This window comes from Anarrhichthys ocellatus, unplaced genomic scaffold (genome assembly GCF_004355925.1).
Source record: "Anarrhichthys ocellatus isolate YVR2014 unplaced genomic scaffold, GSC_Weel_1.0 scaffold8, whole genome shotgun sequence".
NCBI lineage: Eukaryota > Metazoa > Chordata > Actinopteri > Perciformes > Anarhichadidae > Anarrhichthys > Anarrhichthys ocellatus.
This window is the reverse complement of record NW_022280038.1, coordinates 8,871,578-8,896,404: the sequence shown is the minus strand read 5'-3', so window position 1 is coordinate 8,896,404 and position 24,827 is coordinate 8,871,578. Positions and strand designations below refer to the sequence as shown.

Below are 24,827 nucleotides of genomic sequence, written 5' to 3'. Positions count from 1 at the left end.
GAAAGAGGCATGCTTTTCAAGCAGTAACATGTTGTGTATTACTCCAGATCAGGTATGTAATAATGGTAATAGTATCTATATATCTATTATTTATGTGAATGTGTTTCTTTTTCTACTTTTTTTTGAACAGCTCACTGAAGGAAAGTAAGCGAAAGGAAACGTTTTTACGTAAAAAAAGAAAAACTGTATGGAAAGTTAAAACCTATAAGCACACAATTGAGAACTGCTCCATCACCAAGTTGCTTCATCTTCGAATATTTACGATCTCAGCGGGTACACAATTGAGTACTGTTGGTGACAAGCAGTGGCGGACACAGACTGTCTGAGGTCCAGGGCAGTACCCAAATGTACCCGACCCAATGCAAGACTCTGCCCTAGAGGGCACTGCATCACATTTTCTCTACTGGAAGGGCATCCTTGAGGGCAATTCCTCACGTTTTCTCCACTGGAAGAGCCCCCAAGAAGGCAATTTATTACAAGTCTACCAGTGGTAACAAATATGTAGAGGAGAACTTGTTATATAGCTTCCAAACTTGCAGAGACTCTCTCACAATGAGTGTCACTTTCAACTTACTTCCAACTGACAGTTTAATGATGAAAAACAACTCAGTCTGTATGTCATCTCAAACAGTGGGAGGCCGTTATATAGGCTACACTTCTGCACAAACTAACTCCAATTAACACTTTTTCTTTAGAGATTCATCTTAATGATGAATAAATTCAAACAGGTTTGAAAAAATATTAAATTATTAAATAAGTGTTTGCATTTTGTGTGAAAAGTAATTATCGAGAGGAATGACAGTTCAATGGTGTGGTGTATATTTCGGATCTGAGGATGGAGTTCATCAGCTGCAGATTGCTTTTGAGCAGTTTTTCAAAAACAATAAAACTTCTGAACAGCTGGTGACTCATGGCGCACCGCCTGGCGCCCACAGCTCCCCAGGCTGATAAGTGCTCTGAAAGAGGTAGGGGATATTCATTCAGGGCTGAGACTCGTCATAACCTCAACAACCAAGAGAGCTGTTAAGTTAAATCAAAGAAACACCGTCCTGGTGATCTAGAGCATTAATAACGCCGTTTATCTCACATCTTTATGCGCCCTGGGGAGATCAGGCGCACAGCAGAAGGTAAGCGCACATGGGCGAACATTTGTGCGTTTGAGTCAGTGACCGATGAAAATAACTGTTAAAAAAAGTTAACCCAGCGTCCAGAAGAATAACGGGAAGCTACAATGTCTAACTCACGGAGGTCTTCTGTTGTGGCACGAGGGAAGAGACCACCGGATTTGGAACTGTCGCAAACCACGTTTCGCGCGCCTGAACCAGGAACCCCCGTGGACAACGACACGTTTTCTGAGAGAGACAAAATGCCAGAGGACGGTAACACTCCCGCAGAAGTACCAACTGTTCACCTCCACCCGTACTTATCTCATCCCCGGATGTCTGTGCGGATGTCGGTGTACAGCACCGGGGTCCGTCCGGTCATCACCCGCGCCTACATCCAAGGACGTGTGTATAACTTTCTGGAAAGGCCGTCTGGTTGGAAATGCTTCGTGTATCACTTCACAGTGTGAGTGTTTTTTTATTTTTTTTATTTCCATAATCATCGATTTCCGTAGGGTATTCAAGGGTGTAATTGCAACTCTAAGATCCTAATTAGACAGTTAATTGCGCATGTACTCTTGGAAGCCCTTGATACAATGAAGTGTTAATCCTGTGAATTTGAGAAAGATGCTGCAAGGATATGACAGAAGGACTGGAATCCCTCTAGGAATATTATACGAATATATAAGTCTAGCACATTAAAAAAAAGACCACATAATTCATCACAGACGACAGAAAATACGTCCTTATAGGAGTACTAAAGGATTATTATGAAGGTCTTTCATTTGGGAGACTATTTTTCCTCAGCACCACTGAACACTTTGAGTGCAACAACACTGAGGGGGGTTTGCTTTCAGTGAGGCTTTTCAACCTGACAGGGGACGTTTTAGTGTTTGTTTCCCTTCCTGACAGCATGACAGGTATATGTGAGCCTACCTGGTTTAATGAAAAATGAAATATAAATATTACAGCTGAACATAGATCCTGGTGTAATCCAGAGCGGGATGGATTGTATCCGCTAAAGCTGCAATATCATGAAGATGTCACATTATGGTTCATCGCCCAAAAAACTGATGTGACAACTTTTGTCAGGTAGCTTGAAAAATGAAGTGTTACTCATGATAAACGACTGTTTATACACCAGTGATGTAATGCCAAAGGAAACATTTCACTGTCTTTTTCTTTCTTGGTATCGCCCCACATCCGGGAAACTGACCAGTCCAGTAGATCCAGACCGGAGCGTTACGGCAGAGGTTTAGGAATGTGGGACATTATCCTCCGGCTCACTCCCATGTGTGCTGTCTGTCCCCACTTGCTTGCACTGATAGCAGGCAGCTAAACTTGGCAGCGTGTGTGTGTTCTGTGGAGGAGGTAGCGGTCCCTGCCCCGGCGCTGCCACCCTGTGACCCTGCTGTGTCGGAGGGGACGCTTGCATGAGAACGCGGCCTGTCGGAGCAGGTTAGAGTCTCGGTGACTCAGAGGGAGCATAAGCCAACACAGTGCAACTCAAACACATTCGGGGCTTTACCAGGAATAACAGCACAATGCAAAATAGAAGGGAAGCTAGTGGCTGCTATGAGCACAGGGAAATTGTTTGTTCGTGCATCGACATTTCAAATATTGTACTATTAGACTAAGGTGCAAACCAGCAGGATGAGGTGCCTTGACCTTGACCTTGACCTTCCTGTAACGGCTCAAACTGCACAAAATAACAGGAAACGCCACAAAGTGCTACTTGAAATACAAAATCAAAATGTTTTTCATAAGCCACAGTGTCAGTGGCAAATTTCTCTTCATTTGCTGCTAATAATTTGCACAACGGCTGTAACATTAAGACACCATGTGTGCAGACTGTCACTCTCAGCCCTGATAGCTGTTTGTACTCTCAGCCCTGATAGCTGTTTGTTTGCTGCAGCTCAACCAGACCTGTTTGCCCGGATTTGAAACTTCTGGTTTCGCATTTGGGCACCGTTGAACAAAACTGCCCCGCGCTCGGCCCCTGAAGAGGATATGATGGGACGCTTCCTCCATTTTTAATAACTATTGATCCGTTTGATCAAATCCAGGCTGCGAAACACATAACTCTCGAAATCTGCACTATATTTAATGTTACTATGAGGAACTTTTAACTGGATATGAAATTCAATACTGACGCCTCTCATAGTACCTACATGAGTAAACAAGACCATCCGCGAGGATCGCGAGTGCACATACAACATGTTCTTACTACTCAGGTGCAGATGGCAGAGACAATTGAAAACTTTGTGGAGCTTTGAGAATGTCGGTTGTTATACCCGCATGGAGTATAAAAGATCCACGTCATGATTTCACGTCAGCTCATGTTTGTGCGAACGTCCTTGTTGGAAGGTATAATCAAGGCTCCACTGCTTGTTATCGGATTCCTCATGAAATCTGACAAAATCATGCAGGTTCACCAGAAACTTCTTCAGCTCCCACTCAGATCGTAGAGTAGTTTAGACAACTCTCCTAGTTCTATAATACCAGCAGGGGTCTGTTGTTGGGATGTCAAACCATCCAGCTGGTTTTTGGGGTCAGTTCGTTGCCTTGTTCTGCAAGTGTTTTAGTGGGAGAAAAGCAGTTAAGAATAAGCATGTCTATATCACTGACCCACATCTCCAACGTCAGAGTGACCTGAATCCTTATCAGAGTGTGTGTGCGCGTGTTTGCATATATCAGTTTATGTGTGTGTAGTGATACAGTATGCTGGCAGGGACTCAGGTCTGTTTCATTATGGTAAAAGGAAAGCAACAGTTCATATCACTGGAAGTGAACATGGTATACATGTAGCTTTAAGCAATTAATAAAGTATATCCCCATGCTCCCGCTGGGTGTCTCTCTGCAGTGTGCTACAGTCTAGCTGTAAATGCCGCATTTTAGTTTGGAGCAGCATGGATCATCCCACATGCTGGTTACAGATGAGTCAATCAGGAGAGTTTAGAGAAAACAAAAATCGGAGTGTTTTTCAGATTCAGCTCCATTAAACCGAACCAGATATCTGTCAAACAGCATCAGGTTGAAGGAAGACAACTCTGACACTATTTTTTTTATGGTTTAACAAACCGGCTAATAGTTCATGTGTTGTTGTTCCTTTCAATTTGAGGATTGTGGTTTTTTTTACTTGAGCTGTTTGTATTCCATCCTATAATTTAGGAACTGGGGGAAAAAGCATCTATGATGTTTTTCTTCTCTTTTAAAAAACAAAGGAGCTTGGATTCCTATTGGAGCACATCGGCAAGGTCACTTTTATCGCTCAGCTATGAAACTCATAAAGTCGTCTGCCCAAATTACAAACAAGGCCTTAAATGTTCATCTTTAATCACTGTGCATTCATCTAAACCCCTGTTTTGTGTTGCATTGCTTTTGGTTGGTTTGTGTTTTGTCGTCTCTAAAAAGCAACAGTGACGCAAACAAATTGTGATTGATGGTCGGAATAGGATATTTGATGGTAACAGCCAGTGACACGGTCAGCAGCGGCGCTATGAGCCCTCATAGCTCTGTCCCCTGCTTTGTCTCTACTCTCGCTGCACAACAGACCGCGAGTGAGTCTGCCCATCAATAATGGATGGGAGCAGTGCTTTGAGATTTCTGTTTAGAGTTCAGTGGTGCCTATGTAGCTGAGCCAGTGTATTGTTTTCTTTGTTGCTCCATCAAGCCCACTGGAGGAAAAGGAAGTGAAATATGATGGTGCAGTTAGTATAGAGAAGGACTGACGAGTCCGATCGTCTCAGACGGATCCAAAGCGAGGCAGAAGTGTGTGCCCAGCATACTGAGCGTGTATGTTTGCTGGCATTTCAAACGCTCTGAAAATAATTTAAGCAGAGCTACGCCGACAAATTACAGCCATTAGCATATCAGAGTGTTTGGCTCGGAAAGTTTGATGTTCATTTGTGTTTCTTTTGATCCTCTTTTCAGCTGCCTCTGTCACGTATTGAACATAAGATCGTGTAGATTGCCCCGCGTCCTAACGATGTGAGCAATTTTGTTTATGCCCAATGTTCCCTGCTCTCCTTAATGGACACATTTGCTCCCATTTAGTTGTTGTTGCATCGTGTACTTCTTCTGTGTCTCACATACAGAACCAGCTGCTTTGTTAGCTGTGTTACACACCAGTTCATCTTCCCTAAGCAGGTCTCTCTGCTGTCTTTTATCTGTGTTGACGTGTGGCGTGCACAGTCAAGCCTGTGTGTGTGTGTGTGTTACTTTAAAGTGGGGTATTTGGATTCCTGGCCAGTCTTCAATAAACTCAGGCTGTAGCATGGGGTGATAAGAGCCTCCATGGTGCAAACATTGACTGGAAACTCCCTCTACACATAGTTTCCATCAAGTGTGCTCATATAGGAACAAAACTGTGGTTCTTCAGGGCTGTTTTTTGCTGTACAATAGTTTGAAACATTATCGAGATGACAGTAGAGCAAATACTTCCAACAACACTGCGCGTATTCTCAAGATATGCCAGTTCTATATTGGGCCCCAGTACAGGCTGTTCTCTCACACTGTTTGTAAAGTAATGATATTGTTATATCCCACAATATCAATTCATGTGTAATCCATGTAATCATGAACAAGGAAGTATAAAGAGTGACAAACTCCACAGAGAAAAACACCAGCCTTTCACCCAGGGGACCGTTGTCCGTGTCACGTGTGAAACCAGAAGTCAGCTTGATTTATTTGTCACGTAACGTGCGTACTTAAGTACCCAAACTTTTACAAAACCTAACTAAGTAGTTTTGTTGCCTAAACCTAACTAAGTTGTTTCCGGTTAAGACGGAAATTTATTTTGCAAAGACCGTTTGTAAGCAGAAATTGTGTTGCTGGACTTTCGTAGGAAAACGCACTAAAAATTAGGAATAACTTTTCGTAAGATATATTGATATCCATTGCATGAGGATACGTTGTGCAGTTACACTTGCACAGTAACACTTGCCATTGTAACTGCATTGTCCTTGGTCTTTTTCGTCAGAAATAAACCAAAAACGTTTTGTGGATATATTGCGGATTTCAAGCATTCCAGCCAGTTTGCAAGCCAAGACATTTCTTATTGATCTTTAGCGTATATGAAAAACAAATAATGTCTGTCAATTCATGTTTATATATGTATACAAGGCAGATGCGTGGAACACATTATAGTAATAAAATCAATGAACACTGGCAGCACAGTTACATCCAAACAGAAAGCCAACGTTCCAGTGCCACCATGTTTTTTTCTCCGATTGGTCCAATCATGGACGTTCGTTCTGTCAGCTGACTGGCAAATGAATTCAGATGATGTCATGTGAATGCATTCAGAAGTTTCTCCGCCACATCTCCTGCCAATGGAAATGGAAAGTTAATCAGTTTGACCTTGCCACAATGCCAACCGCCTCACAAAGTCTAATGCACATTCATGATTCATTTTCTAAGATATCGTGCTAACAGACACACATAATGACATGGGGTGAAACACAACCCCAACTTCGACTCGGATAGCAAAGATGATATGCAGTAACTAAAGAATAAACAGGAACGGAGGCCGTTCGTGGCTCTGCCGGCGAAATCAAGTTTGAACAAGGTTATGAGTTTGAGAAGCGCTCATCGCCTATATTGCAGTCAGCCCTGATTTCCCATCATCCTCCACTAACGTCAAATTAAACAGGATCCCTGTCTCTGACTTTTATGAACAGCAGTGAAGAATAGCCACGAGAGTTTATTTGGTGTTACAAAGGCACTATACGTAGCTCTTTGTTATATGAGCTGCTTTAAAGAAACCGATTCCTGAAAGGTTTCTGGCGAAGAATTCAAGAGTCAATAAATAACTCAAGGCCATGTAACTAAGTGTTAGTTATGTTTTTGGGCAAAGTGTCACAGCTCGAAGCCTGATCTCCAAAGAAATGAAATAACTTTCTCTGAAGTCGGTTGAGGAGTTACAGACGTCTCATTGTTGCTGCAGTAGAAACACATGTGACCTTGAGGGGAATAAGGAGAATGGTAAGGAGCAATTCAGTGTTTGTTGACTGCATATGTGTGTGTGTGTGTGTGTGTGTGTGTGTGTGTGCGTGTGTGCGTGCATACGTGCGAACTAGGGTGCTCATTATTTGACAAGTTTATCATGTGCTTTGCATTCATATGGTGGAGGTTCAAAAGGTTCACAGTATTTCCTCCAGAGAGCTGTCCTTGAATGTTTGCTCAAATTCAGTCAGATACTTTTCATGACAAAAATATAAAGTAATGTTTTGCTGTCTTGAAATTATATATTTTTTTCTTCAAGTTGTTTAGAAGTTCAGACTCGAGTCAGACACCAACGTTGACTGAAGTTTTGCTGTTTAAATCAAAGGGTGAAATGTTGACATGAATATTAGGTTGAAAGTGTATCGAGGAAATTTGTGTTCGCTTGGCTCGACTGATGGCACGTTATGTAAAGCTTTGGTTTGAGGAAAATGGAGTTAAACAAGAGCTGGTTGGATATTATCCAATTGGATTGTATAAGATTATAAACAAAGGAAATAAGAGCTATGAACAACATAAAACTTACAATTATGACACTTTATGACAGTTAAAGTTACTACAAGGAACGAAATCATGCAGGTTCACCAGTAACTCCTCCAGTTCAGACTCCAGCGGGGCCTCCGGGGGAGAGGGGGAGAAGCGTCCTTCGGCCAGGAGCAAAGCTTCTCCTCACTGCTCTGCCGGTGCCCGCTGGAAGCCGACACCACACTGATGGAGGCCGTATTATTGGGCCCACTGGAGGGAAGAGAGGACCAGAACCGGGTCTGCGTGGGGCAGACTGTCAGACACTGCTGCCATAAAATACAAGGTTTTCTCAAGGGACTATGGCGCTCAGAAACATTACCGCTTTTGTCCACAGGGAACACCTAAATCGACACAAAATGAAAGTTACTCGTGGTAACTTCAATTAAGACTAATTTACTTTGTTTCCTACAGGTTTCTCATAGTTCTGGCCTGCCTCATGCTCAGCGTTCTGTCTACCATCGAGCAGTACCAGGCCCTGGCTCACACGACACTCTTCTGGGTGGTGAGTGTTGAATTTGATTAAATTGAAAAGTAACTCCTGGGATTGACCATTAAAACATTGTTTTGTCTCTCGTTTGTCTCATTGTAAGATTGGATCTACCTCTAGCAGAGGTTTTAATTAAAAGCTAATGATTAATTAAATCCCAACTAGAACGTCCTAACCCTCTGTGGAGAGCAGTGTTTGGGGTCAAATGGGTCCAGCTTTTGCTGTCGGTAATGTGGCCTCGAAACCATCCGAGTCTGAAAAGTGGTGTCAATTCAGAAGAGCCGTAAACCTGCATTCTTTCTAATGTCCATCAGGGGGCGACTCCTCTGGTTGCAAAAATAAGTCTGATTGTATAGAAGTCAATGGCGAAATGACCCTACTTCTCACTTGATTTATGTTCTCAATCGCTAGTTTCAAGTCTTCTTCAATACAGCATGATGATAGTAAATTAGGGTCCCATTTTAGAGTAAAATAGATCATAAAGCAGGGAATACTTTAGGGCGGGGCTACCTTGTGATTGACAGGTTGCCACCAAGGTGTTTTACGTGTTTTAGTCTTAGAACTTTAACAGTTTTACATTGTGTTTTCAGTTCATGAAAGTTAATTGTGACAGTTTTGGTCGACTAACAATGTCTTTTTCAGCATTCGGTCGTACTACCCTCTCGTGTCACATCTGGTTGCAAAAAACCAAGATGGCGACAGCTAAAATGCTGAATGTGAGGCTTCAGAACCTTCATCCACAAACCAACGGGTGACCTCACAGTGATTATGTCCACTTCTTATACACAGTTTGTGCTCAAAACGAGAGACTTTAAAGCCCCGATCAGACCAGAAAGTGTCTTTGTGAAATGAATTAGGTGGTGCTGACACGCTTGGTGATGCAGTGATTATTGATGAGTCGATAGCTCGCCTGGTCCCAAACAAACAGGACAATTAGTGTACTTCATTCAAGAGACGTATTTGTATGCTGCTCTCTCACAACTGCAGTCTACAAATCCATGCTGCATCTCTGTTGTGGGGCAGTTTCTACTCCAGCAGAACAGGGTTATATAAAGTTAGACGGAGTGACTATGATAGCTTTCTCCCTTTTTTGGACTCTCCAGGTGTCTTTTCCCTAAAAGATCAGCAAGATATATTCCAATAAGTCGGTTTGAAGTCATGTAGTGTGAAGCAATCAAAGACTCAAATCTGTATGTAATCCTTGCAACAACTAAAATCCTTACAAAAAACTTGCTTTAACACCAGCTCTGAGACTTGTGGTATACTCCCATGAAGATTAAATGGATTAGTGTAGCACGTAGATGGACACAACAACTTGTGTTCCTGCATGTTAAACTACCTCACTTTGTGGCGCATACCATGAATCTGCTCATATCTAACAAATGAAATGTTTTTACTGTCGATGGTAGCGATGCTCCGTAGAAGGTAGCGCTGCGACCAGTAAAAGAGGAGAAAAAGAAGAGAGCCAGCCCTGTTAATAATGCAGCTTTCAGAAGATTAAAAGAAATGAACCAATCAGCTTTATAGATATTTTATGAGGTTGCATGCATCCCACGTTTCTTTGTTAGATCTTTAGGATGTGCAGGAGGTGTTTGGGCAAGAAACACTGAGTGTAAACAAACAGTTCGTGTTCGTTTGCAGGAAAACTCCTGTGTGTGTGTGTGTTTAATGATCCAGTTCAGTGGTCCATGAACCACATGTGTCTGACAGATGCTGTACTAGGAGAGTGATTGCGACTTGAAATAATCTAAATCTCTATCTAATCTAAATGTTTTCTTGTAAAAGCACTGTTTCCGTTAGATACAGCCTGTAGTCTTTTGTCCCCCTGCGGCATCCTGATCTGATCTATGCTTTGACTTTCACCATCTGCTCAGCACTTCTGTTTTTTTTCTTCTGTTTTTGTTGGCTGGCATCTGCCAACAGGCCTGATTCTGATCTTCTGATTGTTTTGTTCCCATTGCCATGTTGCATCTCATTGATGAATCACAAATGATAACAATGCTCATGAAGCAATGCAGTCGATAGGCGTTGAGTCATTATAAAGTTCTTTGAAAGGACATATATGTTGGTCAGAGAGTAAACTGGGGTGTTAAATGAATCACAATTTCTGTCAAAAGCTGCAACAATCAACACCAGGATTATGAGGATGTTGCTAAAACAATAAATATCACACTTCACTTTTTGTTGTTTGAAAAGCAATTTCATGTGTTGATTGTTCTAATCACTGCCTGACAGACTAAACAATTTAAGCACACACAGGACTACATCGACTTTTTTTTACCCTGCAAACAATTTCAGGGCGTCCCGCTGGCCTGAGGGGGTAACAGCTCCTCCTCTAAAGTCAATAGTAAACAGGGAAAACTTAACCCTGAGACACCAGATGCTGAGCGCAGGAACTGTTTGGGTGATGGGTGAGTCATTCGAGCTCCGACAAAAGAAAACCTCAAGAAAAGGATGAAAAGGACTTGAGGATTTTCTTACAAGAGGCTCGGAGCGTGCCATATGTGACAAGTTCACCTTGGCCTGAGGATAATGGGATGAAATGGTCACGGTGTTTCATGAGCCGGCACATCACAGTCTCATATCCTACAACTCCATTGTTGGATTCAAAGAGGCTCCTGTGTATGAATCTGACCTGTAATTATAAGGAAAAGTGTGATATGTGTTGGTAAATGCCACTAAATCTTGAATTTTATGGCACAATGCTTTTCTGCCTTAAATTCACCCTGAACATATTTAATCTGCTCATTCTTCTCTTCAACACAGATAATGAATAATTAATATTTGCCATGCTCCTAAACCTACCAACATCTCAAACATTCATCTTTTCCATCCTCCGTCCCAAAGGGGCTGTTCTTGTACTTTGTGCCTTCTAGTTCAGAGATTTGCTGTGACCCTGCCACCCTTTCATTCTCTCCTCCCCCACCACAGAAGCATCTTCTTTGTCTTGCTGCTTTCTTCCTGCACACTCAAGGTTAACAGAGACCACGCTGTTCTTTACTTGGAGATGCAGCACCAGCTGACAGTGTTTGTAGCTGTGTGTTTGGCCAGATGCTTGGCGGTTTGCCCAAAAGATCTACATTCCCAAAAGGTCTCGTTTGTTTGTTTTTTTGGATCCAAAAAGTATTGCTACTTTTTTATTTTATTTCTGGAAACAAATCCTGGCAACACAGCCTGTTTTAGTTAAAAAGACCATCAAGTCATGCTTTGTTGGAAAGGGGGGATGAATGAAGGTTGTGGACTGAAGAATGACAAGGGTCGAGAATGAAGGGAGGGATGAAATGGGGATCGATGATGGGTTCGGGTCGAAAGTTGTTGTGGAGTGAGACTCAGTGTGGAGACAATGACTAGATGAGGTATCGTAGTTTGATTGTTCCCTTTGTGGGTTCTGTAATGAATGAGAAGGATGTGAGGAAGGACTTAAGGGCTGAGGGATTTGATAACCTAGAGACCCGCCTTGTGTTACTCGTTCCCTTTGTTGGTTGGGTTGGTTAGGTTTAGGCATGAGGAGTGAGATTAGTTAGGTACGGGTTAAGAATATCAGTGTTAGTCAGTCAGAGACAGAGTAGTCTGCGTCACGCCTTCCCCAAGGTACAGTAGATGACGTCATTTAGCACAATAATTAGCCATGGCCTTCTGTTTGTTGCACGGAGAGTGTGTATTTTGAGACAAATAGGCTTTCGTTCCAATGTGACATTTTTCTGATTATTGGGGTTTCGGAAAAATAATAGGCCGTTGGAACAATGGCATGGCACCATTAGCAGAGTATAGTTTGGACCAGGTCCCATTTTAAGCACACACAGACCCCGGTCGGGTCTCATCTTCTCAGAGCCGAGTGGATCCGTAAGGACGCTCTTCATCGGCGGACAGATGGTATTTCCTCACTCGTCGTGCTGTAGGTGTTTAAACTCTCCAATATTCTGAGACCTTTTAGGATTTCTCTTTCATGTTGGTTTAAACGTTGAGTTTGACAGATCCTTCTTGATTGAAGAAACAGCTGTTGACAACACAATCTCAACTGCAGGTTCACTTTCTTTTTTCCAGATTGTTCTGGAGTTTTTTGGACCAGACGGCCTTCTGTTTCTTTGGTGAAGAATTAATTATTTAAATTTTAAGCAAACACAAACAATTTGTGTTGAACAGTCAAGTCTCTGTAACAAGGCAGTAAGTGGACTCAAAAGTCAACTTCTGTTTCTAAGGTCAGAATGAAGTGTCCAGATATTATGAATGCATTTTTTGTTTTACCAGACTTCTATTTCATATTCACAGAAGTTTTGATCTTTGGCTCTGATGGAGAAAAACACCTCCGGTAATTCCAAGATGAAAATGTCACCTGCTGTGCAACATGAAAGACTTCCCCTGCATGAATCCCCGAGTTTGTTCATCCCGTCCTTCATTGCAAAGTGTTCATGTCACCATTAAAAATATATGAAAGGGCGTTGAGTCACTTTCAAACAGCTTCATTTCCAAATTCTTGTCAATGATTAAGAGACAGTGGAGGTAATTTCATTAGCATTCACACTGCAGTTCATTCATTTCCACGTGTTGGTGTAATTGTGTGCTGTAATTGATTTTCTTTTAATCCATTTGTCCTCGAGGGGCACTGGAGGAATTGAAATGGAGCGGCTTTAATTGAGAAGCCTTAATTGTACGAGTTTCGTGTTTAGCATTGGACGCATGCTGTTATGGCTTGTTTCAGTTTATTGTCATGCAAATTAAAAGTAATGAGAATAAGAAAGAGAAGAAAAGAAGGGAGTAATTCAGATGTAGTACGGTAAATGTGAATACTGCCATCAGCCCATTAGCTTAGCTTAGCACAAAGACCAGGAACAGGGGGAAATAGCTAATGGCTCTGTCTAAATGTGACAAAATCAGCCTCTGAAAGTCACTATTTACCAATCTGTGCAAAAACTGAAGTGTAAAAATGTTCTGGTTTTAGGAGGCTGTGGTTATTTCCTTGAAACTTGTCGTCACTGTGCACCCCGTTCTCACTCCCAACTCATGAAATACCGATGCTTGGTCAGTGCCTGATTCCGATGCACAACGCTTTTAACTAACTCCAATGTAAACCCAGCGGCGTCAGGGTAGTACGCTCAAACAAAGGACTTTCGTCTAGGAGAAGGCTGTTCGTGTCCCGTGCCAACTAAAAGTATATGTTGACATTTAGTCAGTCGTTAGTCATGTGAGTTGTTAGTGTTGTTTGTCATGTGACTCGCATAAATCGCTAGTCACTTGAAAGTGTTAATCAGTCATGTAGATGTCAATCCCGCTCTTTTCCTAAACCTAACTAAGTGGTTTTGTTGCCTAAACCTAACTTCCTTTGAAGACGGAAGTTTATTTTGAAAAGACATTATGCATGTAACGAATGGAAACTGACACGCTGTCCCTGACACGTCCAGAACTTTAAATCGATAAACAAATTAGATAAAGTGAAATTAGCTTTGGAGCTGCTGCCATGTGCCTTTGGACAGAGCCCCCTCGTTTCAAGTCTTTGTGTTAAGCTAAAATGACTAGCTGGTGGTGGTAGCTTACTATTTACTGTCAAGATATGAGAGAGGTATCTATTTTTTCCTTTAACTTTAAACGTGAAGCGGTTGCTCAGTGGGAACAGCGGGTTGTCTTTCAAACACAAGGTCGGCGGATCATCTCCGGCTCCGCATGTCGAAGAGTCCCTCGGTGAGACAAGTTGTTTCCCCGGGGGTTCACAGCATCCTAAAAAACTTAAGATGGGATAACTCTAGCATGAATGTGTATGTAAGGATGGGTTGTGGGGAAAATCAAATATCAAGAGATTTCTGATCAACTGCGATGATGTTGTAGGGTTGACTATTGGTGCTATCTCAAAATATTTACACAATGAGATCTTTGATAAATAATTATCAGTAATGTGGATATGATGACGAAGTGGGTAAAGGCAAATAACAGAACAGAAAAGGGACATCACTTTACTATAATGCAGCCTTTAAAACCAGGAAAAGACAACACTTATGCCATAATATCCAAAATCTAAAATAATATCTAGTCTCATAATATCTAGCCCTATATGGCTATTTAAATAAGGTTTAAAGTCTTTTGCCCAAAATATTGAACTACTCCTCGAAGTAAACACATTGGATTTAACAAATATAGATCAATATTATCAATCTATTTGTCAAGGTGACAAAATCACTTTTTTCTTTCAGGTCCGAGCACATGTAGCAGCGGAAATAGAGACTGAATCAATGGTGTGGTACAAATTACACAGTGACAAATGGTGCAGCGGCTGATTGAGAATCAATAATCCTTAATGAATTAGACGGAGAAGCTGCACTTAAAAAAAGAAAGAAGAAGTCAAGAGAATAGTTGTGCAAATCGCATCTTCAATATCAGATTTTAAAGTACACTTTTCCTGAAGTCTGAGCAGCTGTTCAGGTGTTTCATTGAATATCTTGCAACAACACCCGATGTCCTTCTAGCTCATTTGTCTCTCCCTCATTCCTCTGGCAGGAGATCGTCCTTGTGGTGTTCTTCGGTGTGGAATATTTTGTCCGCCTCTGGTCAGCCGGCTGCCGCAGTAAATACGTTGGCATCTGTGGCCGACTGCGCTTTGCCAGGAAGCCAATATCTATTATAGGTGGGAACACAACCCCCGTACACACACGTATCTACACACACACGCACACAAGCAAACGTTTCGCTCCTCACCCACACACGCTATTTAAACAATACCTGTAATATATCCTGAGCTGCATCCCAAAATGAGATACCTCAGACAAATTCGGCATGAAATTAAAACTGTCACTGCAATATTTTTTTCTACCTTCATCTTTTTATTCTTAAAATTGGAGCCTCCAGGTGTTTTTTTTTAAATATGCAGCAATGACTATTAGCATTACCATTATTTGTAACCCCTCTCACCTCAACTGAGAATCATCTTTTAATGAAAACCAATGATTATTTCCTAATGGAGGACTTTTTCATCCATGTATTTTTTTTACTTTTTCAAACCTCACATGGAGGACAACGGTGGCTCCTGCTGTGCTGAACCTCCGTATATTGAACATCTGCATGTTTATGTCATATTTATACTTATAGCCCCTCATTCTCTGTCAATACAGATCTGATTGTGGTCGTCGCCTCAATAATTGTGCTGTCAGTGGGCTCCAAAGGCCAGGTCTTCGCCACCTCTGCTGTAAGGTAAGAGACAGTGTATGCAGTCAAAAGTCTGTGGACACACTGGCTCGGTTGCATCAACAAGGATTAATATAATCTGAGATTGGTTTTAATCAAAGTTTCATAAAACTAGGTTTCAAATGAGTAAAATCCAGATTCAAAATCAAGCAGAACTCTGTTGCACGATTGAAACTTTTAATAAATCCAAGTTTAAAACCAAAAACCTAACTCAATATGGAGATGCTTGCTAACACAAACTGAAATAAATAGATAAATATATAGATTTGCATACTGTTAGTGACTGCTGCTCTGCATTCCAACAAAATGTTGTTTGCTAGCTAGCTCGCTAAAAAGTCTGGTAGTTACAGTAACGTCGGTCATGATGGCTCGACAGAGAAGCTCATTTCTCCTTGTTTGAGAACAACCTGGTGGCGAATTTAATGGAGCAATATTGCCAAAAAAAATAACAACAGCAATGTAAGGAAAATACTTTTTTCACAATAAGGAAAAAAAGAGTCAATCTTCCTGTTCAGATCCATAACTTGATGAACTTGCTAACTTTCTTTGAGGAACTTCATTATTTTTGCTCAATTCTTCTGAAAAAAGTCAGTTGAACCGCCTCCAGTGTAGGGTTAAAGTAAATACTGCATCCCATCTTAAATTGGAGTTTGGTGCAACATAATCTAATTTAATCTATGTTCATAATCTAGCAGTGAAAATGAAACTGATGTTTAAAGAGGTTTGAAATTGATGAGCGCATGTGGTGTTGTCTTTGTGGCAATAGTTTAACCTTTGGGACGACTTAGCCAGCTGTGACCTCACTCCACATACTTTTGGTCTCAAAATGTGTGTGTACATACATATTTTTGGTCTGAATGCAATGTCGGCATTTAAACACTTTTGTTATCTTCCAGAGGGATTCGTTTCCTGCAGATCCTGCGAATGCTCCACGTGGACCGGCAGGGAGGGACCTGGCGTCTCCTTGGCTCCGTCGTCTTCATCCATCGGCAGGTACTCAAGCTTTGATTGAGGATATAAGATAACAGAGGAACTCTGGGGTGATGTTTGTCACAACAGGAAACATCTGTCACCATGGACACTGATAGATCCCTATAGACGGTTAAGCTATTTCTATGTTGCATTTCCCTGCAAATGGATAACGTTCCACAAGCAATCACCATTCGCAATAAAATAGATGGTCCATTCTTTATTAACTGATTGAGGGTATAATGCTGCATTCACATGCAATCAGGCAGACAGACTTCAGGAAAAACGAACCAGCAGTCCAACTGAATGGCAGGACGGCGAAACAAAACACGCATGACAATATGCGGCTATGGTGAGGGAATACAATATAATTTGAAAAAATATATATATTTCAAAATGCATTGGCATTGGTGTAGATTTCTGAGTGTTGGAACTGCCAGTGACTACTCCAGACTAGCTGATTTGGGATGGACTTAAATATGGTGCATCTGGCACACATATTTGATTATGATTTTATGAAAACTTAATTTATTCAGGATAATCTCATTGAGATTTGGAATCTCTTTTGCAAGGGATTCCTCTTCAAGATGACAAGGTACATAAGAAACACAGAAACACAGAAAACAAAACAGCAAAAAGTTACCTTAGAACCAACCAGCAAACTGTTAGGGAAAGTACATTCAGTGCTCAAATGATCCTTGATCCTGTTTTTAACATCGCCCATGCTAATTGAATAATTTAAATGTCTCACGTAACGTTTCAAGAGCTTTCACCAAAAACGGTACACGATTTAGGAATGGCGAATATAATTTGTCTTCAAAATTGGAGGTGTAAGTGTGGCCAGAATGAGATTCACTTTAGCATAGGATAGCTTATAATTAGTCCTGATTGGGTTTTAAATGCATCGGATATTTTAAGTAAAGGAAGCTTCTCTCTCAGCACGACACCTGGACATGTTGTTCTGTCAGTCTCTCACCTCAACACGTGGAACTTCAGCCTTACCTTGTTAACAGCTGGAGTTTTTAGAGTCAACGGAGTTTCAGCCACTTCAATCAGCATCCAGTCTTCGTGTTATCACAGCGTTTAAATACACGCCGAGTAGCATTCTAGCGCTTGTGGCTTGTAAACACAATTTGCACAGTTGCTTCTCGAATGCACGCTGGCAGATTGGAAGCACATGTTTCCTGAATGTGTTCGCCAGGTCACAGCAGCAGCCACATATCTACTAAACCGCTGGTAGTGACTAAGATGTACTTGACTGCATTTAAAGCTGTTATTTCCAAAAATCACACTTTTAAGTTGCAAGCAGCAATTCTTACAGGCTCTTATTTCCACTGACAAAGGTTTGATGGCCAAAATGTCCAAAATAAAAAGTGTAGTCATTTGAAGAAATAGCTGACTACCAATGGACCATAACACAATTTGTGAAGTGTAATGCAAGGATAGGTTTATGCTATTTCGAAGGAGGCAAACAGCCATTACCCAGGTCTTTTTTTGCCATAAAGCTGCTGCTCCTGGAATAAAAATCTGAAAGTGACAGTTTTCGGCCGAGACATAAATACGAATTTCACTCATCATGAATTCTGGGCCGATTTAATGCAGTGAGTGCTCCGGCACTCCGACTGGTTAAACACAGTTTAAATTGCGTAGTAGGTGAGCGCAGAGAGAACGTTCACTTAAAGAGCTCTTTCAGGAAGCAGTAGTTAAATTACATTCAGACAGGATAAGAGCTAAGCCCAATTAGACCTCCTGAGCAAATCACAGACAGCTCCTTGTTGAATCTGCAATAAGATGCTTCATAGATATTTTAAATACACCGGGAGAGATCAGCGGTCTGGATTTCAACCTAATTTATAATGATTTAGTGCCCATCTGAATTCAATCGATATCCCTCCAGGGATTATTATGGAACATGCTTCATAAACCTTGTTGCACTTGTGGTTTCTCCATAAAGCTTAATGCATTTTTCTTTAGGTACTTATGTGGCACTTTCACATCAGTTGCAAGATAAGGAATGAATACATAACTAATAGAGTTGGAATTGTTCCTAAATATGTCAGCTTTGAGATTAAGATTTAGTTGTTTTTAGTCCAGAGTTCAAAAGTCTGTGTCAGTTTTGGTCATATTTAGTCAATTTCTTCCTTTTTATCATCGTAAATCTTTGGATGTTTTAGTCCCCACATTTAGTCATCAAAAGATTGGTTGACAAAAATAAAGTGAACATTTAAATCGAGACCAAGAATGAGCATTTTAATCTGCAATCCAAAAAAATGTCATCCAATTGATTTCATACTTAAACAACTGGCACTGAAAATCAGCCACAAAATGATTAAGAATGCAGCTTTGCAGGAGGGTGTCTGGTCTGATGTTGTTAATTTAAGCAAAACATCCAGGCATGAAACATGTTCTGATTTGCATATTAATATTTAACAAACACCATTCAACAAATGAGGTCTCCGGGTGAATGGAACATATGCTCTATACAATAGACACTAATTGACCCTTCGCTAAGTCCCGCCCCCGGCTGCTGCTCCGTCAAGCTGTCAGAGCTCTGTTACCATGGTGACCACACTGTCACTAACTGCATCCCCTGAATATATATTATCTTATATATTTTGGGTAAAAGAAATAGTGGTTTAAGAGAGAAGCAGGCAGAAGGTTCTCCAATGTGTTTAAAGGATATATCCAAGGTGTCAAACTGATTCAGCAGTGAAAACAGGTTGAAAAGATAAAGATAGAAGCTAAAGTCTACTGATAAAAGTGTGAAAGTGAACCAACACATCACCTGATGGAGACGGAGGACAATGAATTTAAGGGACAACGCTGTTCCCGTAAAGCCGGTCTTTTTTCACTGTTCCAATCATTAGAAACTAAAAGCAGCGTGTGTAAATTCAGTATACCTTCAGTAGCTAGCGTAGCATAGACGTGCTAATGCTAGTTAATGATGTGCTAACATACTCTGCTAATGTTAGCTCCGCAGGTTTTTTACGTAAAACGTAACATTTGAGATACATATGTCTCCTTTCAACCTCTCCGGGTAACGAGTATTACACAACTTTTAACCATGACTAGCTCCACATCCACAAAACCAGCCCAAATATCAAGAAAATCTGAAACGACTGCATGAGAGTCTGTGGAGCAGACCCTCTTGTACACCCTCCTGTCTCTATTTAGTTTTTTCCAAATATTAGATCATATTTATTTAGGGGTTGCAGTTAGTGACAGTGTGGGCTCCATGGTAGCTCTGACAGCGGGGCGGGGCTTAGTGAAGGGTCAATTATAAAAGACAGCCATCAGCAACAGCCACCTCCCTGACTGTAACACAGGTGCTGATTTTGCTGTAAACACCATGCTATAGACTGTGTTTTATTCATATAATGTTCAAGTGTTTTCACTATTTTGTACACTACCAAATAGACTACATTCAGCAGACATGGAGCCATTCAAAATCAACCTAATAAATATATGTAGCAACTATTTTATGCAGGCGTTAGTATGAATAGCACGTCAACAAATCCCATGAAAAGATGAAAATCCACACTGAATTGACCACTAGCAAGTTTTGTCTGGGTAACCGAAGCCTGATTTAACTTACTTCTTGCATTAGAGCTCCATTGTAATGCTCCATCTAATAAATGCACTTTAATGTACTCCTGTTTGAGAAACATTGGCGAAAAACTACAATGCCCAGCTGTTATATATATATATATATATATATATATATATGCTGTATATTATGACCCACTTTTACAGATGTATGTCTTCTGAAAGAGCAAATGGGCTTTGGGCTGAGAGCCAGTGTTGACAAATGGACTTATGCATTGTTGGTTTTGGTCTTTTCATGGGAATTGTGGACTAAAGGAAAAAAACATCTTATAATTCCAACCCTTTCCCTTAAAGTACAACATCATTACCAAACTGATAAGTAGCTACTGCAGCTTGAAGTGTAAATCCACTTTTAGTTCAACACCAAGCCAGCCGAGACAGCAGAATGCTCAGAAAATGAAATTTAATCATCACATTCACAGCACATTTGCATGAATATTTACATCCATATGTCATATTAATGGCAAACACAGCCACTCCAGACATTAAAGCAGTAAAATGGTATAACCGATACACTGTGGCAGTCAGGAGGGGCTGTGTAAGAAAGTACATATAATTCACAGATATAATATTTAATGGTATTGTGTTCTCTGAAATGATCCCTTTGTTGTTTACTTAGTTTGAGATATCTCACGTGTTTGTGCATGTGTATTTCAGGAGCTGATCTCCACGTTATACATTGGCTTTCTGAGCCTGATCTTCTCCTCGTACTTTGTCTACCTGGCAGAGAAAGACGCAGTCGATGGCAGCAGCTCCACCGAAATTGAAAACTATGCTGATGCCCTGTGGTGGGGAGTGGTAAGAATGTGTGTGTGTGTGTGTGTGTGTGTATGTGTGTGTGTGTGTGTGCGAGTATGTGTGTGTGTGTGTCTGTGTGTGTGTGATGGTTGTGACGGGCTTAATCAAAAGTCAAAAGTGGGTTTTTGAGCCCATTCTCATTCCCAGGTTGTCACGCCCTTTGGCGGGAACCCTTTTTCCTAAAACCTAACTAGTTTTATTGCCCAACCTTAAGCAAGTGCTTTTTGTTTGAGTTCACACTGTTAACCTGGTGTTTATTGCGACTGTACTTTGACACGCTGGGCTACTCAGTGCGTTACAAAGTGACGCCAAGGGTGCTGACCAAATGCCAGTATCTGCCGGGTTGGGATGAAAATGTCTGTTAGACCAGGGACGTCAAATTTACATTTACATCAGACCTGGTCCAGCCATCATTGGATGCTATTTTCTGATATATGAAGGATATGTTGATGTTTGAATTACTGTGTTTTTTTTGCAGAATTCATTCACCAAAGGATGGTTTGACGTTTTGGAAATACACTTTGATTCCACTCTCATGTCTGGATGATAAATACCAAGCTTTAGCCAGGAGACCTTTAGCTTAGCTTACGTAAAAAGACTAGAAGCAGGAAACAGCTAGCTTGGCTCTGTACAAAGGCAAAGCGTGTGAAAACAACACCTTATGAGAGCATTTATTGTGCCTGACTATTTCTTGGCTGTTTAGCTGTTTACCCCTGCTACCAGTCTTTATGCTAAGCTAAGCTAACCACCTGCTGACTGCACCTGCATAATCAACAGATAGACACCATCAGTTAATTGCTCAACTTTGTTGATTAAATACATTTTTCTCATTTCCATTATTTGTTAAAGTCGTTTAATTGATTTTACATATGTCATCACACATCGACACATTTTGATCAGACTCCTCAGAACTAACATCTTATGAACATTAACATTGATATTAATTGTATTTTGTGTCAAGAGAAAGTGGAATTGACTTCTAAATATTGTTTTTGGCACTTTCCCGTCTTGCCAAAAGTAAGATTTCTTTGCTGAACACATTGAATTGTTTTATACAGTATTTGGCAAGTGAAAGGTCGAACACAAACTGTTTTATCTGTACTACTGTTGTTACAGTAGGAGTTGTGTGAAAACCCTTGGGCACATCCAGTGGGCCGCTAATACAAGCAGCAAAGCAAGTAGTGCAGAGAATACAGGGTGAAAATTTATTTTCAGACAATAAGTCATCACCCACTCGGCTTTTCTGAGAAACTTCAGGGACTCTGATATTAAAAAACGTACACACACAGCAGAGTCATAACCAATTCTCTCATATAAATGAATGTTTATTTGCAATATTTACGCTTTATAAACCACATGCTCACAGTCAGTATTGAATACTCTCTGTGCATAAAGATGTGAGTGAGAGTCAGAAGTTTGAGTTGTGGTCGGAGGTTCAGGGAAAACATGGACATCACGCGCTACAGCAAACACTGTGAGTAGATTGATCACAACCATTAAAGATGGGTTTTTTGGTTCAAGTCACAAATCATTTACATGTCAAGCAGTAAAATGAAGAATTTATGAAGCTGTGCTCGGACTCAGTGTTTACATCGGTGATGCTTGGTGCTCAGGCACGGTCGGACTGTGATGGACAATGTTTCCCTGATGTAGATTTTTTAATATTAAGACGCCGGCCGTATCATCTGCCAACAGAATTGTTTTGTTGCTGTTTCAATCCATCCACTGTGAATAAAACTTTTAGTATTTTTCAGTGTTAATGTTTGTTTGTTTTTATTCTCAAAGGTGACAGTGACTACCATTGGATATGGAGACAAAGTGCCCCAAACCTGGATTGGAAAGACCATTGCATCCTGTTTCTCAGTCTTCGCCATTTCCTTCTTTGCTCTGCCTGCTGTAAGTGGAAAGAGACTTTGCTGAGCGAGGGCTTCTTTCTTGCATAATCGTACTATTTCCTTCAAATTACAAAAACAGAAAGTGCCTAATTTTGGTTTAAGTGTAGCTATGATTCATGTGTGAACCGGCCACTACCAGCCACCACAGTTAAAGACAGTTGAGAACTTACATACATACTGTCATAATATTGTGACTTAAGTGCTGTAAGGACCTTGACTTGAGCTATAATTCTCTTGCCTCAAATTTTTGAGGGTTAGTTTCAATTTGATTTTAAATATTTCCAGTGTAGTGTTAATGCTGAGTGAGGGTTGTCCCCTTGCACCATCTCACCAGCTCAGGAAAGAATAATAATAATAGTGACTGTGGTTTGAAAGAATTAGGATTAAGCATAGTTAGCGCTCAAATTATATTCAGTTTACAAAAGCAAGGAACCCATCACATTTAAGAAACTGTAACCCAATAAATAATATAGTGCATCTTTGGTTGACTATTTTAATCTATTAATTCTGTTAATGAACAAAGTGAATAACAGACTTATATGTTTCTGCAATAAACATCCCATTATTCCTTCATTTTTGTTTAACTTTGTGTTTATTTCCGTCTTTTGAGTCATGCTGCGGCTGCCTGAAAGTGTGTCATTAAAACTGAATTAATGAGCAGTATCTGCTGTGCTGCTGTTCACAGGGAATCTTGGGCTCAGGCTTCGCCCTGAAGGTGCAGCAGAAGCAAAGACAAAAACACTTCAACAGACAGATCCCTGCAGCCGCCTGTCTCATTCAGGTATTTGACCAAGAACACTGAAACAGAACCGCAATACAGCCGGCGGAGTGAGGTGTCTCCGAGCCCCAGCCTTATTATTGAGACCAACCTTTCATGTCCCTTACTTTCTTTCTCGCATTGGCATGAAATTAGTCCTGTCCAACCAATATAATGCTTTTTTCATACCCCTTCAGACATCATGGAGATGTTTTGCAGTGGAGAACTTTGATTCTGCCACATTCAAGATGTTTGTGAGGAAGAAGTCCAACATCCCCGCCTCCTCTCTGTCCACCCCCAAGCCCAAGAAATCGGTTAGTAACCATTTGATAGATTTAATTGTAACTCCCCCTTACTCGGTTTCCAGTTTAGTAGGTACACCAAGGCAAAACTAATGCAGTATGAAGCAACAGCCCTGCAATACTGTGAATCCTGCTTTCAAGAAGGTAATTATAGTCAGTTTGTGGAAACTGTTTTTGAGAGGTGTTGATTCATGCAAAATACCTGCTGGCTAGTGGCTAACCTAGTGCTCCAGTAGTATGCTGAAGTCTTACCCAGACTCAATACACAATAGAGCCTACAATATTTCATGGATGCAAGCCAAGGCAATGAACTGGGCTTCGAGCCAACGTTTCCTTGTGCAATTGTTCGTATGATATCTTATGAGAAAGTTAGTCCTCATTTTTATTGCCTTTTCCTTGCGAAAGTCAACAAAGTTAAGGCAACAAAGCAACTTGGCTAGGTTTAGAAAAAGATTGTGGTTTGGGTTCAAATAGCTACGGAAGTGACGTTACTGAAGTGACAAATACATTTCTCGTTTGACACGGGGCACAAACAATAGTCTCCTGGGTGAAAGACAGATTTTTTGTTTGACCCATCCACCTCCCCTCCCCTGCTGTACTTGTACAGCGCTTTTCTAGTCTTTCAACCACTCAAAGTGCTTTTTCCACTATATGTTCATTCACCCATTCACACCCTTTCATACACTGATGGCAGAGGCTACCATGCAAGGTGCCAGCTGCCAATCAGGATCATCTAAGCATTCATGCCCAAACATACCCATAATGCACAGCATTCAGGAGCAATTTCCATCGACATGGACTAGCGGAGCGCGGAGGACCTGCTCTACCACTGAGCCACAGTCTCCCCAGAAGTAGGTATAGCTACTTGCGCTGTTTGAGAACAGCCTGCTTTGCACACACATCCCCAAGGCTGGATAATGTATAATTACTACACAACCACACAGCACACACACCTTTCTCTCTCTAAGCCGGCACGCACACACCTACACACACATACACTTGTGTCACTGTATAACTTTTATGCACAAAGGTCTTACCATGAAAAGATCCACTGCCTTTCACGTTGTACTGGGTAACTGTGTTTTATAAATTACACAACATTTCTATTGCAGACCATTTGCAACAGCGTCATCCATGGAATAAGACCTTACCAGAAACAATACACACATACCCACATATTTCTTTTCTGTATTCATTTTGTGAATTCATATT

General features: G+C 41.0%; 1 protein-coding gene across 1 annotated transcript in view; it reads left to right on the top strand.

The window, feature by feature from the left end:
• Positions 1 to 1,001: 1,001 nt before the first annotated feature.
• The window catches only part of kcnq1.1 (potassium voltage-gated channel, KQT-like subfamily, member 1.1), a 37,807-nt gene continuing 13,981 nt past the window's right edge, over positions 1,002 to 24,827 (top strand). The window contains 9 exon segments of the mRNA XM_031848630.1: positions 1,002 to 1,569; positions 8,043 to 8,133; positions 14,605 to 14,731; positions 15,216 to 15,294; positions 16,185 to 16,281; positions 20,521 to 20,661; positions 22,447 to 22,557; positions 23,242 to 23,337; positions 23,511 to 23,627. Of these exon segments, the coding sequence (XP_031704490.1) occupies positions 1,232 to 1,569; positions 8,043 to 8,133; positions 14,605 to 14,731; positions 15,216 to 15,294; positions 16,185 to 16,281; positions 20,521 to 20,661; positions 22,447 to 22,557; positions 23,242 to 23,337; positions 23,511 to 23,627 (1,197 nt within the window). The 5' untranslated portion in view covers positions 1,002 to 1,231.